The 18860-nt window shown below is 35.1% G+C and overlaps 2 protein-coding genes across 2 annotated transcripts in view; one reads left to right on the top strand and one right to left on the bottom strand.

Annotated features, from left to right (window-relative positions):
• Positions 1-8335, top strand: part of Lhcgr (luteinizing hormone/choriogonadotropin receptor) — a 53980-nt gene extending 45645 nt beyond the window's left edge. Inside the window, exons 10-11 of the mRNA XM_076833462.1 lie at positions 2782-2862; positions 7183-8335. Of these exons, the coding sequence (XP_076689577.1) occupies positions 2782-2862; positions 7183-8335 (1234 nt within the window). The remainder of the gene's footprint in view (positions 1-2781; positions 2863-7182) is intronic.
• Positions 8336-14890: 6555 nt separating this feature from the next.
• Positions 14891-18860, bottom strand: part of Gtf2a1l (general transcription factor IIA subunit 1 like) — a 49444-nt gene continuing 45474 nt past the window's right edge. Inside the window, exon 8 of the mRNA XM_076832680.1 lies at positions 14891-14998. Coding sequence (XP_076688795.1) covers positions 14891-14998 — 108 coding nt within the window. The remainder of the gene's footprint in view (positions 14999-18860) is intronic.

Genomic DNA, 18860 nt, shown 5'->3' with positions numbered 1-18860 from the left:
AGTAAATATGGACCAAAAAAAACTATAGAAGGGGTTTTTTAAAGTTATTTCTCACTGAAGAGCATCATTCATTTCAAAAAGAAAGCCAAATTCCCTAAGGATTAATGTAGCATGCAAACAGACAGGGCATGCGCTCCTGGCTAGTTTATGTCCAGTAAACTGCATCTTACTGATTTGGTTCACTCCAGAATGAGGGACAAGATGGTAAGATTTCATTCTCTCCTTTAGAGGGTTGTTTTCCAGATTTTTTTTTTTTTGACTGAGACTCATAGTAAAAAAAAGATACCTTTTTTGCATTGAAGCCAATACACTTATTACATATGTAACTGAAATAAAACAAATCAAAGCAATATGTAACTTTTAAATATGTGACATATTCTGATACTTTCTCCATTCTATTTCATGTTTGTTTTTACTACCAGTCATGATGCATTCTATTGTTTTCAAGATCCACTAATGGGACACAACTCACGAATGTTGGAGGGGGGACCACTCACCTGAAGGATTATTACTGCAGCCTATGAAAATATTCTCAATCAATTAATAAGGCACTGAGACAGTGACACCAGGCTGCTGCTGGTTTTGTTTGGATTCAACTTCTTTATTTATAACCAGCATGTATTATGTGTGCTTTGCATAGGTAAACTGAGCTGAGAAGACAAAACACTTGCAGTGTTCAAAGTTATACACCACTAACTGAGCTTCAATTAACATTAATTGAGCACTTACTGTGTTCTAAACACTGGGCCAGGTCTGAAGATGAAAAGATGAGTAAGAGTTCAGTCCAACTTTCAGAGTATAGGGCAACACACAAGTAACCCAATATCTACACAGAATATAGCAGATGTTATAACATAGTTGAGAACAAAGCAGAATGCACAGAAGAACAATTTCTAAATGGTAGCAGGGTTTAAGGAAGGCTTCCTAAGGGAGGTGATTTGTGCTGAGCTGTGGAGAGCAGATGTGGGGGAAAGCATGCCAAGAAGATGGAATTTGTCATATAAAAGTACAAACACATGAGACACTAGATGAATGTCATTCAGAAAAAGCAGAACAAGAAGACTTATGGGTGTGTGGAGGAAAATGTGTCAGGAGAGAAGCCATTGAGAATTGGGCCATGATGGGTTCTGAGCGCCAGCCAAAGTTGTCTAGAGGATAGAAGGGCATAAAGAATTTAAAGCAAGATTACTCAAATTTGCTTTCACAAAATATCACCCTGGCAAGCAGGGTGAAGGATGGGCTGAAGGTTACCAAAGCTGGTGAGTGACCAGTTTAGAGAAAATAGAGATGCTGAGGTATGGTAAAGCTGATTCTGGATACCTACACTATGTGGTGTAGAGGCTACATCCCTTCTGAAATTAATAAATTGTAAAACTTTAAGACTTCTATTACAGTAGATGAAAGAGACTATTTCTGGTGGGGGGAGGATTGCACAATTATGGACCAGCATCAAGGTAAGATGGGAACGTACTTACAGAGAGATTGTCTTGATTAGAATTACAAGCTTTAACTAACTCCTTCTGTGACCCTAAAGCTTAAAGCCTTAGATACTAGTGAGGATGGAGAGCCTCAAGTAGGGCCTATGAGATGTTGGTACAAACTTTGAGTCATCCCTCTGCCTGGACAACTCACATAGCTGCCTGGGCAGATGGCTCCCAAGACTTCTTTGGTATCTATAATTAAAACTTTAAAGAAGATGGGAGTGAACAGTACCTAGTATTATTATTTTAAGACCAAGAACAAGCACATATCTTGTTAACTGTGGATTTGTTTCCACAAAAGAGCTCTCAGTGTCAGATACTCAAAGCCAACATGTGAATCCATCCACCATCCCCCCTCCATATTTGATACATTTTAAGAATTTACAATCATAACCCAAAATAACAAGTTGATTAATTTTTGAAAGTCTGGTACATCAAATAATTCTGACATACTCCCCAACTTTCTGCTTTTGTACAAAGTTATTTCTACAAGGAACTGTCTCATTGATATTGCAGAAGAACAACTCAAGAGAAATGTCCAGCCTTTCTTGATTAGAATTACAAGGACAGCCTTGTAATTGTACAGCCTTTCTCCTTCTTCCTCAGTGAAAGCTGAGGCTCTTGGAGTCTGCTCTCCTTTCTCCCAACTCTTCATTCATTTTTATCCCTGCCATAGGTTTCATCCCTAGGTAAATACTCCCTTAGGCAATTTTACATACTTTCTTTGGTTTTCTTGGCATTTCTCCCCTTTCCATAAGCTAAACTTCTTAGAGGTGAAGATGGAAGCACAGGCAGCATCCACATAGGTTTCTGCCCATAAGCAAAAAAAAAAAACTAAAAGTCACATTGTACTGTCACGTCAAACATCTTCAAATCCTTACAAGAAGAGTCTCTGTTATAATTCAAAGTCATAAACTCTGAATGATTATTAATCAAGGCCAATATGGACAGGAGAGTTAGTAAGTAGCAAACTTTAATAGACCATCAAGGTAGCTTTTAATAAGCATTAAAAAAGAAAACTTGATTCACTATGACAATTTTAAGAGTTTTCATCTCTAGAGCCCACACAAAACATTTAGCATTCAGAAGCATTCTATCTAAACTGGAGGAGCGCTAATGACAACTCAGAAGGCTTTACTCTCTCCTCAGGAAACATTTCAGTTAGGACAATGGTGCAGAAAATGTCCCCTGGTGTATTAGGTAAAGAATTTGGATGAACAAAGCATAAATAGACATGATTAGGTTTAGTTTAAAAACCAAAAGCTCAATTGCTTTTTTTTTTTTACTTCTTCTCTTTCAGACAGAATTTTTCATTTTCCATTTTTGAAAATTTTTCCAAACAATGTGAAAGCACAGTAAGAAAACCAAATAATGAAACACTGTAAGTATTTGCATGCAAAGAAACTCAGGAAGCCATGTCTTACTCTGTGTGCACCTTATTATTATCAGTACCAACGACTTTCTTTTGATAAAAGTATTGGTTAAGGTATGTTTGCAAGATATTTTTTAATTGTTTAAAATGGAAAATTCTTTTTGCAAGTAGCATCTAGTTGTACAGGTATCTCAAATGGTTTTTAAGAAGCCTATTTTTAAAATGTACCTGAATGTTCATTCTACATTTAAATTTAAATTTTTAAAAATTAGTTTTATTTTCAGGTATTTGGATATCACTAAAGGCTGATCTAAATAATAAGTTTCATTTGTAGGAATTTTCAATAGCCACATGGTCAGCATTCCACAAAGGTAAACTGATTGCAGACATAGCTTTTGAAAGTAACCAATTCCTTTCAAAGGGACTTGGGCTACCTTGACCACTATACCCCTAAGCATTAAATTAATCATAATGCCATCACCATCATACACTGGACAGGAGCTACATTTCCATTCTACTAATTTTTAACGTTTTTCCTGCTTTAAATACTGGCTACCTTGGCATTTCACTTACCTTCAATTGTAAAAGAGCACGCTTCAAAAGATAATCCCAGTGTCCCTATGCCACATTTAGTGAGATTTAGAAATATTATTAGTCCTCCCATGTGTCCTTAGACAAAACCAGGTGCCCCTCTAAGAGACCTTGCCAATTTCTATTATTTTTCTCTTCTCTCCTCCACCCTCATTAATCTCTGAGTTACACAGAGGCAGCAGGGCCGTGTGGGGAAGGCCTGAGCTTCAGGGTTCCTCAGAGTTTGACAGTAATGTTCCTGCAATGCGGGGGGACTGCTGAACAATAAATTTCTTTTTGAGACTTTTGCCTTCATCTATAAGAAGCAGCATAAATACCATTTGGCTTTTAGAACCATAAGAGTGATAGGAGTTGTAAAAGAATGTGATAGCATCAGCATAGGTATTATTCTTATTATTCCGTCTCCTTCGTTTCCTTTCATTTGGGTCTGACACTCTGTCCTCCCGTGTTTCTTTCCTCCACCGGTCCTTCTCTTCTCAATACCACTCACCTTCCACATGACTCTCTGGCAAACACATGGCTTTATACTCATCAATGGGAAACCATTTCTGGGTTCAGTCAATGGTGGCACAAAGGGATGTTTTGTAGGGGGAAGAGAAACTCTAACCCACACTCAATAATCTTCATCAGCCCCCACCCCAAGGTTTCCCAAATAAGCATGCAACCTCAAATTTACTATGCTAATGCTGCTTTAAGACAAATCCCCTAATCTCTAACATCCCCAAAATTACACAACGTTCATACATAATCTAAGTTAAATGGCTCCCTGTGAAAACATTTTTAATGATAAATCCCCTACCTCCCATTTCCCACCAGAGAGCTAGTCTCTGGGGTCTAAAGCCAGCCACTAAGCCTTATCAGTTCTTCCAAGATAAAATTGGTACTCTCACTGCTGTGGCTGACCCCACTGTCCTAAAATTCCCACCTTTTCCCTTTCTTTCTTAATTTTAACTGGAACAGTAGTGCTACTGTTTCCTGCCTCCTCTAACTGGGTCCCTGTGAGCCACTAACATTCCCTGTCATAGCCTCCAGTATTAAGCACAGTTCTCTGCTGGGCTTCTCAATAGGCAACAGGCTTCCCTCAGGAGCCATCCCTGGACACACTTGTTAGTAGAAGCAGGTGGGTATTTGGTTTGAAGACAAATCGCTAAGGAGAAAAACTACTAGACATATGACAGGTAGGGCAAAAGAAGAAAGGACAAAGGACCAAGGAGAAAGGGGGAAGGGAACATGTTGAACCTTTTATTGATTTTAATTTATTCAGAAATCATGCCAGAATTTTTAGAAATTTTAAATTATTTCTTCTAGCAGCTGAAGTAGTTTTGATTAGGGGAAAGGAGTAAAGGCAATCAAGACAGCAAGAGTTGAAACATTTTTACCTGATTTTTGGCCTGTATTTTATATGAATCATCCAAAGAACCTGCTTAAATTGCAGATTTCTGGGCTCTGTCTCTAGAAATTTTGAATCGCATGGAGTGAAGCTAGGAATCTGCAGTTTAACAAACGTCCTAGTGATTCTGATGTAGGTGGTCCAAGGACCACACTTTGAAAAACACTAACAGATAGTGAGGTGTAGAGCAAGGGCCTCTGGACAGTGGATGTGGAAACTCCATGCTGCCATGGTCCTCAGAGGGACCTCCGGTAAGTCACTCACTAATAAAAGGAAGACTCAATGAGATAGTACGTAAGGACCTAACACTAATTTTAATAGTTCTTTATAACAATCTTTTCTCTTTAGAGATTAAACATAATTATGTTGATGCCTGTCATATGAAGAAAAATAAATGTGTTGTTTTTAAAGATATTTAATAATAAAACAGATAAGGTTTCTGTGCAGCCTTCTGTATAAAGCAGCCCTTCTGTAGTTCCAAACCGGTCTCCATGATCTTTTCAGAGAACATTTTTTATTTTTTTTCCTCCTTCAGTATTATATTCCTCAAATATATTATTTCAACCACTCACTAAATTAGACACATACTCCTAATACAGAACATAAGAAGTTCAAAGAGAAAAATACTACTAATTTGAGAGACCCCAAGGTGAAATACATATTTGTAATGGTCTTCACAGAAAAATTACACCTGCTTTTCCAGTTCTCAAGCTTATATTAGGAAAGTGTGATCAAAGAAAAGACTTGAGCCCACACGCATCATGCAGGATATGTTCATTGTCCCTGTACCCTATCAATTCCTTTCAGAGCCAGGATTGTTGTGCTTTAGATTTATTCACTCTATATTTATTGAAAGGACACTCTGAGCCAAAACTGGCTAAACACTGTTATTTCAGAAATAAATAAGACCTGAGTCCCCTGTCTTCTAGAAACTAAGAGACTATTAAAGACAGACATGTATCATCTCTGCAATGTTTTGATAACTCCAATAGTACTAAGTGCAACCTAGCAGAGAGAAAAGATAACAAACTCCTTGGGGAGGAGAATCAAGAAAGACATTATAGAGGAACTTGGCTTTAAGAATGAGGAGGAAATCACCAGAGAGGAAAAAAATTCCAGGCAGAAGAAACAACACATATGAAGACAAAGGAATGAACAATAGAACTGCTTCATTCAGAGACTTACAAGTAGTCTCATGTGACCAAAAGTGCATGGGAGATTTGCAAGTGATAACTACTGGAATTCCTGGTATTATGTCAATAATTTTTCTAAACATTATACATATCTTAATGCACTTAATTCTTAGCATAGCCCCAATAAATAAGGTATGATTATTATCTCTATTTGGCAAATGAAGGACTTGGGGCACAGAGATGTTAATTAACTTTCTAGGTTGTCTGCAGCCTGGAGGCTGCTATGCCAGGCCTGAACCCTGGCAGTGTTCCTTCAGAGACCATGCTCTGTATTGTACAGCACTTCTGCTTCTCAGAAATGAGACTGAAGAAGTAGGCAGGACCCAACCAACGAAGTAATTTAGACCCAAACCTTGAAGAAAACTTAGAAAAGGTCATTCCAAGAGGAATATACAGGTTTGAATGGGGAGAGCTAAAATTGGAGAAAGGATGTCAAGAAGAAAAGCAATGTAACTGCCCCAAGAGAGAGGATGAAAACATGAGAGGATTCGCAATGGGGTTGGAATGGAGTGGCAGAAGTAAAACTGTCCCTTCACTAGGAAGAGTCTTTGCCTCATATTCCTAAGAAATGTCTATTTTCACTACTTTTTCCTTTTGTCCATGACTATTCATCCTCTTCTCTTAGGTTTTTAGTAATCTGTCCTTGGTTTCTATTCCTCATTTTTATTAGCCAGGGACTTAAGGTCAAACAAGTCCACTGGTAGCTGATGATTTTAAAACTGCAAGCCTTCCTATCCCATTTGTGGGCTACTACAAACAGCTTGGTAGCAGTTTGGTTGGCAACTAAATGAGATAAATAGCTAAGAAAATGCCAAGAAAGGATTATTTTAGATTTAGCAAAGTATATATTATGCCTCTAAATTTGTTTTCCAAAGAAAATCATCCTGTATAAACAGTTTCATTAAGTCTTTGCATCAATGTGACACACACACACACATACAAAATATAGTCTAATTGGTTTTTCATTCCCTTCTTAAAGAACTCTATCAAATCAGATAATCTAACAAATAAATGTAAGGCTGAGGCTGCTGTGTCTTTTTCTCTTGTTTCTTAGGCTTTAAAAACACAATAAGGATGATTCTTGAACTTTTTTCAATACTCAGAATCATAAAAACATCTCTTTAAGTTTACATCAAGCCAATATTGTTCTTACAGTTATTCTGCCATCTTTGCTGAGAGTGAACTGAGTGGCTGGGACTATGATTATGGTTTCTGCTTGCCAAAGACTCTCCGATGTGCTCCTGAACCAGATGCTTTTAACCCCTGTGAAGATATTATGGGCTATGACTTCCTTAGAGTTCTGATTTGGCTGATTAATATTCTGGCCATCATGGGAAACTTGACTGTCCTTTTTGTTCTCCTGACCAGTCGTTATAAACTGACAGTGCCTCGTTTTCTTATGTGCAATCTCTCCTTTGCAGACTTTTGCATGGGGCTCTATCTGCTCCTCATTGCCTCAGTTGATTCCCAGACAAAAGGCCAGTACTATAATCATGCCATAGATTGGCAAACAGGGAGTGGATGTAGTGCTGCTGGCTTTTTCACAGTATTTGCAAGCGAACTTTCAGTCTACACCCTTACAGTCATCACTATAGAAAGATGGCACACCATCACCTATGCTGTTCAGCTGGACCAAAAGCTTCGATTGAGACATGCCATTCCAATTATGCTTGGAGGATGGCTCTTTTCTACTCTGATTGCTATGTTGCCCCTCATGGGTGTCAGCAATTACATGAAGGTCAGCATCTGCCTCCCCATGGATGTGGAAACCACTCTCTCGCAAGTCTACATATTAACTATCCTGATACTCAACGTGGTAGCCTTCATCATCATTTGTGCTTGCTACATTAAAATTTATTTTGCAGTTCAAAATCCAGAGCTGATGGCTACCAACAAAGATACAAAGATTGCTAAGAAAATGGCAATCCTCATCTTCACTGACTTTACCTGCATGGCACCTATCTCTTTTTTTGCCATCTCAGCTGCCTTCAAAGTTCCCCTTATCACAGTCACCAACTCTAAAGTTTTACTGGTTCTTTTTTATCCTGTCAATTCTTGTGCCAACCCATTTCTATACGCAATTTTCACAAAGGCATTCCGAAGGGATTTCTTTCTGTTGCTGAGCAAATTTGGCTGCTGTAAACATCGGGCTGAACTTTATAGAAGGAAGGAATTTTCTGCTTATACCTCCAACTGCAAAAATGGCTTCCCTGGATCAAATAAGCCTTCTCAGTCGACCTTGAAGTTGTCCACATTGCACTGTCAATACTCAGCTGTCCTAGATAAGACTTGCTACAAAGAGTGTTAACTATTACATAAGTAACTGCATTACTGAATTATACTTAAGTCTGAAAAAAAATTACCTGAACCAGTAACTTTACTATAAAGAGCTGGTTTTAGAAAATTATTTATTCTTAGGTATGTTGATCAAGAGACTTTTGCCTAGTTCAAATTGTGATCCATGACCATTGCCAATCTGGGAACTATTTGTCATTGATATATGATGATATAAAATATAGAGGCAGCTTAGAAATTTTATAACAATTTTGACAAGAGTGATTAAATTGTTAAACCTAATATTAAGAAAAATTAAGATGGTATTTTACATGTCTTTGATTTTTTTCATTTTAGTTTTTTAATTTTTATTTCACTGTATAAAAACAATAGTGCATAACAGATTGGAAATTTAAAGTAATTGGTCTTTTTTTACCCAAAATAGTTAGAAAGCCACACTCAAGAGATTGCACTATGCAATCTGCTAGCCACTAGCCATGTGTGGCTAAATTAAGGTTACATGACAATTGTAGTTTCTCAGTTGCACTAACCACATTTTAAAAGCTTTATGAGCACATATGACTAGTAATTTCTATACTGGGCAGCACAGATACAAAACATTTTCATCTTCCCAGAAGAGTTTATTTTTTATGGATTTCAAAGTAATTTGCAGAAGACTTCAGTAATTGTCAGTCCTAAAATTTCTGTACTCATACTCACAAAAGTTCAGTATTTATTTTGTTTTTTTTTTTTTAGGTAAAATTCACATATGAATTTTTTAGGTGACATGGACAAATCTTAAATATACCATTTAAAAAGTTTTGGGAAATGCATACATCTCTATGAAGACACAGAACAGTATCACCGTCAGAAAGTTCCCCCACCTCCCTTCCCAATCAGTTCCTCATCCCCTCTCTTAAAGGTACTGATGAATCTGATTTTTGTTCCTATAGATTAGTTTTGCCTATTCTAGAACTTCATATAATGGACTCATACAGTTTATGTTCTTGTATATTCTTCTTTAACCCAACATAATGTTTTTGCTATTCATTCCTGTTACTGATGAATCAGCTCATTCCTTTTCAATACTTATTAGTATTCCAGTGGCTGTGTCAATGGATATCTGGGATATTTCCAGATTTCAGCTCTTCAACATTTCATTAAATATATATCTAAACATAACTAGACTCAACACATCTAGTTTTCTTTCAATCCTTGTGCTACTACTTATAATGTGATTCAAATAAAAATTTAAAAAGACTATAAACTTTATAAAATCTCTTCTCTATAATGGGTTTTTCACATTTCTGACTTTTCAACTCCATAACAGTTACTTTATTCAGATGTAGTCCTCTCTCTTGTAAGCTAGTGTTTTAGAATTTGTCTCAGCAATATGGCAGAATACCAATTCATCATGTTGCTATTTAACTACATATACACATTTTATTCATAATAAATCCCAGAATCAAAACAACTGAGTGAAAAATTTTTAAAAAGCAGAAAGCAAAATAATGAAAAATTAAATCTATTCTGATGGAGAATCTTAATATAACTAACTTACCCACTGTTAAATAGTTTGAGCCCAAAGTCATCATACATATACTCTGAAAATACCTTTCATGACCTTTTGAACAAATAATGACCATTACTACATTATAATTTAAGTTTTAACATATGGAATAATAGTCCACTGTCTCCCTCTTTCTCCTTCCCATATCCTTTCATCTTTAGGAATTACCAGCTATTCCTCTGAATTGTCTTCAAACCAATTCTTAATTTTGTATTCCTAGTGCCATGCCCATACCTCAGGCCATTGTCCCTTCCTCCAACATACTACCATATCCCTAATTTTTATTCATATCAATCTTTCTCATGTCCACACTCTCACCCTCACTACTCAATCTTCCTAAAATTCTTCTTCATCTTATTACATGGCTGCACAAAATTTCTAAGCACTGCATCAGTACCTGTAAATTTAAGTTTCAGCTCCTAGACTAATATTCAGAGAGCTCTAGAATCCATCCTCAGATCTGCTCACTTTTTCTCCTGTTTTTTCCACATGTAGCAAATTGTTCCAGTTACTTTTCCCTAGTCATGCCATATATATTTACTCCCTATACTTATCACATGAATAATTTATTCCTTATCTGTTCCTCTATTCTGCTTCCTTTAAAGTTCCAACTATGGGTTTATCTTCTTTATCAAATTCTCCTTAATCCACTCCCTTACTAATCCACTATAGTCAAGAACCTCTTATGTGCAATAAAATAGGGTACAAATAATAAATATATAATCTACAACAGTCTCTCTCTTTGGACTCCATGGCACTTGCCATCCATATCACTCATTTGCTTCTACCCTATACTGTGATTTACTAATTATGTTTACAAGCCCATCCTTATTTCAACTGTTACAAATTTCTTTAGTGATACACTTGTCTCTTTTACAACTTTGTTTCTCCCACTATATTTATCCTTCAACTACTCTGTGAAACCTTACACAGAATAGTTGATTGAATTTTTTCTTCTTTGTGGTGTTAGGGATTGGATCCAGGTTTGCGCTCATGTTAAGCAAATGCTTTACCAATGAGTTACTCACTCAGATTAATAATTTTTTAAGCTGATTCACTTTTGTAACTGAAGTATAAAACTGTCCCTTGTCAAGAAGCATTTCTTGTATGTGATAGTCCCATAGACAGTGTGTGTATTCTTATGCTATATAATCTCTCAAACCTAAATTATAGAAAAAATCAGATGCTTAATGGATTTATATTTCGGCCTTGAATTTTTTACGATGTTGAATATTATTATCGGTAGGTTGTAAAATGGCTTAAAGGGTTAATCAATTTGGAATCAATCATGCAAAATTATAAATAGCTTTAAAATGTATTGGTGTTTTGTACTCCATTTATTACATTTGTTGTAAAGGGTCTGTTTTTAGCTTCTTCAAGAATGTAAATTAAGAGCTGGTGTTGTGGCTCAGCAGCAAAGCACTCACCTGGCACGTGCAAGGCCCTGGGTTTGATCCTCAGCACCACTTAAAGATAAATAAATAAAATAAAGGTATTGTGTCCAACTACAACTAAAAAAATAAATATTAAAAAAGAATGTAAATTAAGAATCTCATAATGATTTCAATAAATTTGTTCATAATTAGAAATAATCTTTTCTTCAAAGTATCCCCACTGTTTTCACTTTCCATGGTTTCAGCTATCCACAATCAACCACAGGCAAAAAATATAAAGTGAAAAATTCCAGAAATGAAAATTTCACAAGTTTTAAATTGTGTGCTGTGGTGAAATCTCATATCATACTCAATCCGACCCATCTGAATCATCCTTTTATCCAGAATATCCACACTGAACACCCCACATACCATTTGTTATTTAGTAGCAGTCTGGATTATCAGTTTGACTGGCATGATATCACAATGCCTATATTCAAGTAAACCTTTTTTTATTTAATGATGACCCCAAAATGCAAGAATAGTGATGCAAAGGAGACATCAGAACATAAAACATGAAAGGAAAGATTAACTTAGGTGTTATACGGCAACAATGAACAACACATAGCGATAAAAACAGTTTATACAGGGTTTGGTACTATCTGCAGTTTTAAGCATCCACTGGGGGTCTTGAAACATATTCCCTATGCATAAGATAGAAGTACTCTAATTTTAATTAACATATTTTTCCCCAAGAGTTATTGCCATAGGCTTCCAACTTACCATTTAATTTTCTAGTTATAAAACACAAAGTTCCCACCTTGCCTAGAGTATATTTACATGGAAAACAGCATAATATTAACCTACTAGCATAAATCAAATAAAATCTTCTATTAAATCCCCTGCTTACTGTCCCAATTAACTGTTGCTGTTTGTTATGGTTTGCATGTAAGGTGTCCCTCAAAAACACATGTGTTAGACAATGCAAGATACTTCAAATGAAAAAATGATTGGGTTGTGAAAGTCTTAACCCAATTAGTGAAATAATCCCCTGTAGGGATTAACTCAGTGGTAACTGGAGTGGTAAGGTGTGGCTGAAGAAGGTGGGAATTAGGATGTGGCTATGGGATATATATTCTGTATCTCGAGAGTAGAGTCTCTCTCTCTGCTTCTTGATCACCAGAATATGATCTGAATCCCTCTGCCACACACTCTGCCATGATGTTCAGCCTCATCTCGAGCCCCAAGAAATAGAGCCAGCCCTCTATGGACTAAAACCTCTGAAACTGTGAGCCCTCAAATAAACTCTTCCTCCTCTATAATTGTGCTGGTCAGGACCTTTAGTCATGACAATGAAAAAGCTGACTAAAACACTATTCATTCTATAGTTATTATTTTCCAGCACAATATAAATGATTTAAACTGAGTACAGCAGTTAGAATTAGAATCCTAATGCTGTATGAAGTCTGAGCTGTAGATGATTATTTATACATATTATAGCACTGATTAGGGTATTCTGCACATTGAATAAAATAGGTAAAGGAAGCAAGGTCAGTTAGTCAGTCCAAGAGACTAATTCTATGCAAAATCAACAAGATCTTCTTGGTCTAAAGGGAGATAGAAAGTATGTTAAGAAATCACCATAGGATGCTGAGTATGAGAAAAAAAATTGAGAAATTCTCAAAGGGTGCTGGCACAGGAATTAGATACATGATACTTACACAAACCTCCTTTAACATAGCAAACTGTAACCTCTACAAAAGACACTTTACTTATAAAAAGTAAAAGACAACATTTACCAAGGCACTGTCTTTATAACAACTTAGAAACTAACTTTATAGTATTTTGTTATAAAATACAATAAGAAATGTTTATCTTGGACATGATGCAGAGGTTCCTAAAATTCATATAATAGCAAAGTGAAGTCTCAGATAAAATCTCTCAACTTTACAGGGTTCAAAGAATAATTTTCTCTTCTAAAGTAGATGGAGATTTATCTCACATTATCTTTACCACATAGGTTAAAAATCTTTCTCATATGTGTTAGTTTAAAAAAAAAAAAAAAAAAAAAAAAGGCCAACCTGAATGTGGAATAGTGATTATTAGAGGTTGATGAGCAAGCAGGGCACGGGAGGGGGATACAGGGAGGGTGAATTTGATCACTTCACACTGTATGCATATACTGAAATATCACACTAAACCCTATTAATAGGCATAATTAATACATCTTAATCAAAAATGCAATAAAATACTAGATGAATTTGTTAAGAACTGAATCCTCTATATTATCATAATCATACTGAATAATAAAGATATGATTATCAGCGTGCCAAAAAAAAAAAAAAAGGTTTTTAACTGCAAGTAATGAGACCAACTTGGTTGAGATCATCAGGTTTAAAAAAATAAGGCAGAATGGAATCAGCTAATGTAGAAGGCCATCATGCTAAAGGCAATCATGATTTTCTGAAACTTGTTTCATTCGTGTCTTGAGTGTCAATATGCATTCAAATATATACCATGTTGTCAAAGTACATTTCTTAGTGTGGATCCTGGCCAAAAAAAAATTGCAAATCACTGGTTTAGATAACTTCTCAAAAATTAGAAGTCTTTTTAACATTATCTGAGCTAATAAATGGGTATGAGATCCAAAATAATTTGGTGAAATCCTAATTTTTTCTAGTCACTACCAAAATTATCACCAGTTATATTATCATACAAGGATATTTATTATTGGACTTTGTTTTGTGGTAAGCCTACTTTAAAATTGATTTTTTTTTCATTTTTAAAAGATGAGGGGCATGAAGACATGCAGAGACACAAGTGGGACTACTGTGACTTTTTTTTCCTAATAATACAATGTGCTACATAAAGAAGACTGATACAATAGTACTTACAATGTATTATTTTTAAAAAATCACTGAAGCAAAGTGAAATTTTAAATCCTAGTTCCTCGGTAGGATATCTTGTCAATTAATCTAGGGCTTAATTTACAATAAGGTTTGCCTAAAGAAAATACAGAGTGACCAGGTGGACTTAGGAAGAAGAAAACAAAAGAGTAGAAAGTAAACTACTCCAATCTAACAATTGATATTGACTTTATATGAAGAGGCACTGGAATCTGATTTAAATGTTACTTCAAAAAAGAAATATGACAAGGGGGCTGGGGCTGTAGCTCAGTGGCAGAGCGCTTGCCTAGCAAGTGTGAGACACTGAGTTTGATCCTTAGCACCACATAAAAATAAATAAAATAATCTGTCCATCGACAACTACAAAAAAAGAAAAAAGAGAAACATGACAGGGTTGTGGTTATAGCTCAGTGGTAGAGTGCTTGCCTAGTACGTGTGAGGCACTGAGTTCCATCCACAGCACTACATTAAAAAAAAAAAAAACACTAAATAAAATAAAGGTATTAAAAAAAAGAAATAAGACATAACAGTATAGATAATGGGGGGGGGCACTTTAAAACAAAACAAAATAAATATAAAATTGCATATTTGCATCTGCATCTGAATTAGAAGTTTATTAAATTCCATATAGTGAATTAAAATGTGATCAGCTCTTGATGGACTATATTTAAAATAAAAGGAAGTTTCACAATATGTAATATTGTGATGTTTACAAAACTGATGAACTGAGCTCAGAAAGTTTACCACTCTGCATCACCAATGGCTTTTGCAAATACATAGTCTCTCCCTCCAAAACACATAACACCATCTTTCAAAAAGAATTTCCATTTGTTCTTGCTTCGATGAATCTGGAGGGAGAAAAATAATGTAAATTAATTTTATAAGTTAAAAAATCATTTACATATCTTTGAAATAGTAAACAGATTTATTCTAACACTAAATAAGAATTCTTTAAAAGTAAGACCTCCTCAAGATAGTTTATTCACTAATTCAACAGATATTTGAATTTCTATATGTCAAATACTGTTTGAGGTACTGAAAATATAACCAGTTCTTACATATAAAATATTATTTTAGGCACTAGAGATACTATATCTATATCATATATACAGTCATCCCTCAATATCATTGTATCCTGAGGTATTGGTTCCATAGCCCTCACAGATATGAAAACCTGTGGATGCTTGAATCCCTTATGTAAAATGGTGTATGTGGGTGTGTGTGTGTGTGTGTGCATGCATGTATGCGTATTTACATATACTGACATGTTTACATATATTTATATATAGCACACACATATAACCTATGAATATCCTTCTATATGTTTTAAATCATCTCTAGACTTTTTTTATGTTAAGGTTACAAACTTATTAGCATGAATAAGGTATAGAATTTGAAAACTTTAGGCTTTGCATTACTTTTATTATCACAGGAGTTACTTCCCCAAAATGTTAATCACAGCTGTATTGAAAGAGTATTTGGGAAATGTGGCAATGTGGTTTATATAAGTATACCACATTATAAATCTACTGGAGATCCAAAGGGATTTGCCTTTGTGGAATTTGAAACAAAAGAGCAAGCAGCAAAAGCTATTAAGGTAGGTCCAAACCTAGAAGGCAAAACAGGGAAGAGGAAAAGAAGCAGTTCTGAAGATGCAGAGTGCTTAGCTCCCAAATTCTTTTTAAAAGGTACAGAAAGCACCTCTATGTTAAAGTGGAAGGGAGTCCACACATACAAGACTCCTTTGTATCCGAGAATTAAAAGCTTCTAGCACCAATTTCCAAGGAGTTCTGTCCTCATCTTCAGGAGTAGATCTCCAGATTATTTGCATACCCAATACAATGTAAATATTCTTAAGTAGTAATTATACTGTATTGTTTAGGGATTAAAGATGGGGGAAAGGTCTGCAAATGTTTGGTAAAGATGCAATTTTTAAAATATTTTCAATTCACAGTTGATTAACAGAGGATGAAACTGCAGATATGGAAGGCCTACTATACATGATTTCATATACTATATCTGTAAAAACATACATATACATAATATATATGGAAAATACAGGGGGAAAAAATCCTGCCTTTGAAGAGTTTACATTTTAATAGAAAGGGGACAGAAATCTAATCCGTAAGTAAATTATATAGAATATTAAAAGGTGATGTGCACTACAAAAAATAAAGTAGGAACCGAAGCACAAATGTAGAGGTGGAATTACGATCTTAAAAAGGCTAGTCAGAATAGGCTTCACATTTAAGGTGATACTTAAGCAACAACTTGAGGAAGGCAAAGGATAAGGACAGGCAGGTATTGACTCAAGGTCACTCCAGGCAAAAGGCACAGGAGAGAAAGGTGCTGACAAGGGGCAGGCCTGAACTGTCCAACATGTCTGCAAAGGTATAAACAGGGAGGAGGTAGCTAATATTATCAAAAATGAAAAAGTTGTGTTTCAGTGTGAAAAAGAAAGTCACAATAAAGCACCAACCATAGACAGAAGATACATCCTAAAATCTGTTTGATTCTGTCCGCTGTTCTTCAGATTTAATAAATCAGCCTAGATACAGGTAAAATAAAATGATAAGAAATCATACTACTTTGAGAGGTAAGAAACAATAAAATAATTGCTACCTCTTCATAAACTACAAGTAACTATTCAGAAAATATATGATCTGAGATCAAAGGTAATATTTAAACCTCGTTGTCTGACTATAAATAATCAAGTCTGGGAATAGATAGATATTGTGACTGGTATTCTTGTGCATTTTGTGAAGTATAAGAAAATGCAAAGAATAAATCCCTGTTTATGTGTTTAAAATGCCCTAATAATGTAAACTTTTTTTCTGAGTTTGATTCCCAAATTTTCACTTGCACATCTTTAAAATCCCTTTGAAATACAACAGGGACAACAGAATCCTGAATTCAGCACAGGTGAGAAAATATGACCAGAATTAGAAGAACAATTGCAGCAATGGGTAGATTTATCAAGTGACTACCTTTTGTCCTACAATTTCAATATAGTTTAAATTAGGTATTTATTAATCTAAAAAAAACATATTACTTGACCTAAGGTGACAAATCATTATCATTTCCAGTGATATTGAAAATGCATTTGAGAATACTCATGTATTTAGGGTATTTTTAATAAAAAAAATGAATCATTTGTTTTTTGTCCTATACACATACAGCTGGGAAAACCCTAAAAGTATTTCCATGAAAGTCAGGACATACACAAGATTATCTACCACTATTCAACTTTTAAACACTTTATAGGTACTAGCTAATACAGACAAGTGTAAACTACAATTGATATTAACCAATGCAATTAGATAAAATAGAGATATAAAACTGGAAAAATTTAATAAATTTGCAGATGTATGTCAAAACTCCAAGATAATCAATGAAAAAATACTAAATAGGAACTCAGTTGGATACAAAATCTATAGCCTTCATGCATATAAACAAAAGAAGACACAGAGGAAGAGCCTAATAATCACATAAATCAAAGAAATAAAACAACTAGGAATAAAGAAGAAATATTTGATTTATTGGCAGCATTCAATACTCTCTTCTTTGAATTGTTCTCACTTGGTTTCTAGAACATTCTGGTTTTTCATCTAACTCCCCAACATCATAACTCTGACCACTCCTTAGTTTCCTTTACTGATCCCTCCAATATCTCTCTTACTTCTCAATTTTAGAGTATACCAGAACCTTTGTTTCTGCTTATATTTATTCTTGATAATACTAATCTCATGACTTTAAACACCATCTATATGTTGATGACAAAATTTATATCTCTAACTCATACTTATTCCCTTAAGTCCTGATTCTCTTTCAATTAATTCCACATCTCCTAAATGTCAAGTGGACACCTGAAGCAAATATAAAACTAGAATAACTTTTTCTCCCCAAGTCTTCCCCCATCTCAATGGGAAATGGCCAGGTAAAAAAAAAATTCTTCAACATTCTTTATGCCTCCTAGTCATACCCCATTCCCAGATCTACCAGTGCATGTTAGTTCTACCTACAAAGGATATTCATATTTCAGCTACCTTCTACCACCTCCAATACTATCACTCTTGTTTAAGCCTCTATTTTCTTTTGCCCAGACAATACACAAACTTGTAACTAGTTTCCCCATTTTACCCTTGCATCCCCACTTTTTAGTCTAATATGAATGTGGTAGCCTGAGGGGTTCTCCTAAAAATGTAATTTAATATCATTTCTCAGCTCAAAACTCTCCAATGCTTCTCATCCAAAAATTAAAGTTTTTACAATGGATGCAAAATCTCTCACTTCCCCTCCCTTACCATTCTAGACTCCTTTCTGTTCCCAGAACACAAAGGTATTCCTATCTCAGGACTTTTACATTTGTTCCCTCTGTTGGAAATGTTTTTACCCAAATACTTTAACAATTCACTCCCTTACCTCTTTCTGATCCCTAGCCTATTATATTTTCAGTAAGGCTGTCCCTGGAAACTCTATCTAAAATTGCAACCCATTTCTCCCCAACATCATTAAAATATCAGATTTTGTGATTTAATGTTATCTCATTGAAAGTAACGATTAGGTTTTATTTTGAACTGGTCAAGTTGATTCTGAGTTAATGCTGAAAAATAGACAATTATACCCAGGAAAAAACATATCAATAAACAATTACTAACCTACCGGATATTTAAAAATCTCAATGTAATACAAGACTAAGGATAGATAAAC

This window comes from Callospermophilus lateralis, chromosome 14 (genome assembly GCF_048772815.1).
Source record: "Callospermophilus lateralis isolate mCalLat2 chromosome 14, mCalLat2.hap1, whole genome shotgun sequence".
NCBI classification, from domain to species: domain Eukaryota; kingdom Metazoa; phylum Chordata; class Mammalia; order Rodentia; family Sciuridae; genus Callospermophilus; species Callospermophilus lateralis.
Note: the sequence above shows the minus strand (reverse complement) of the source record. Positions and strands in the feature narration are given on the sequence as shown.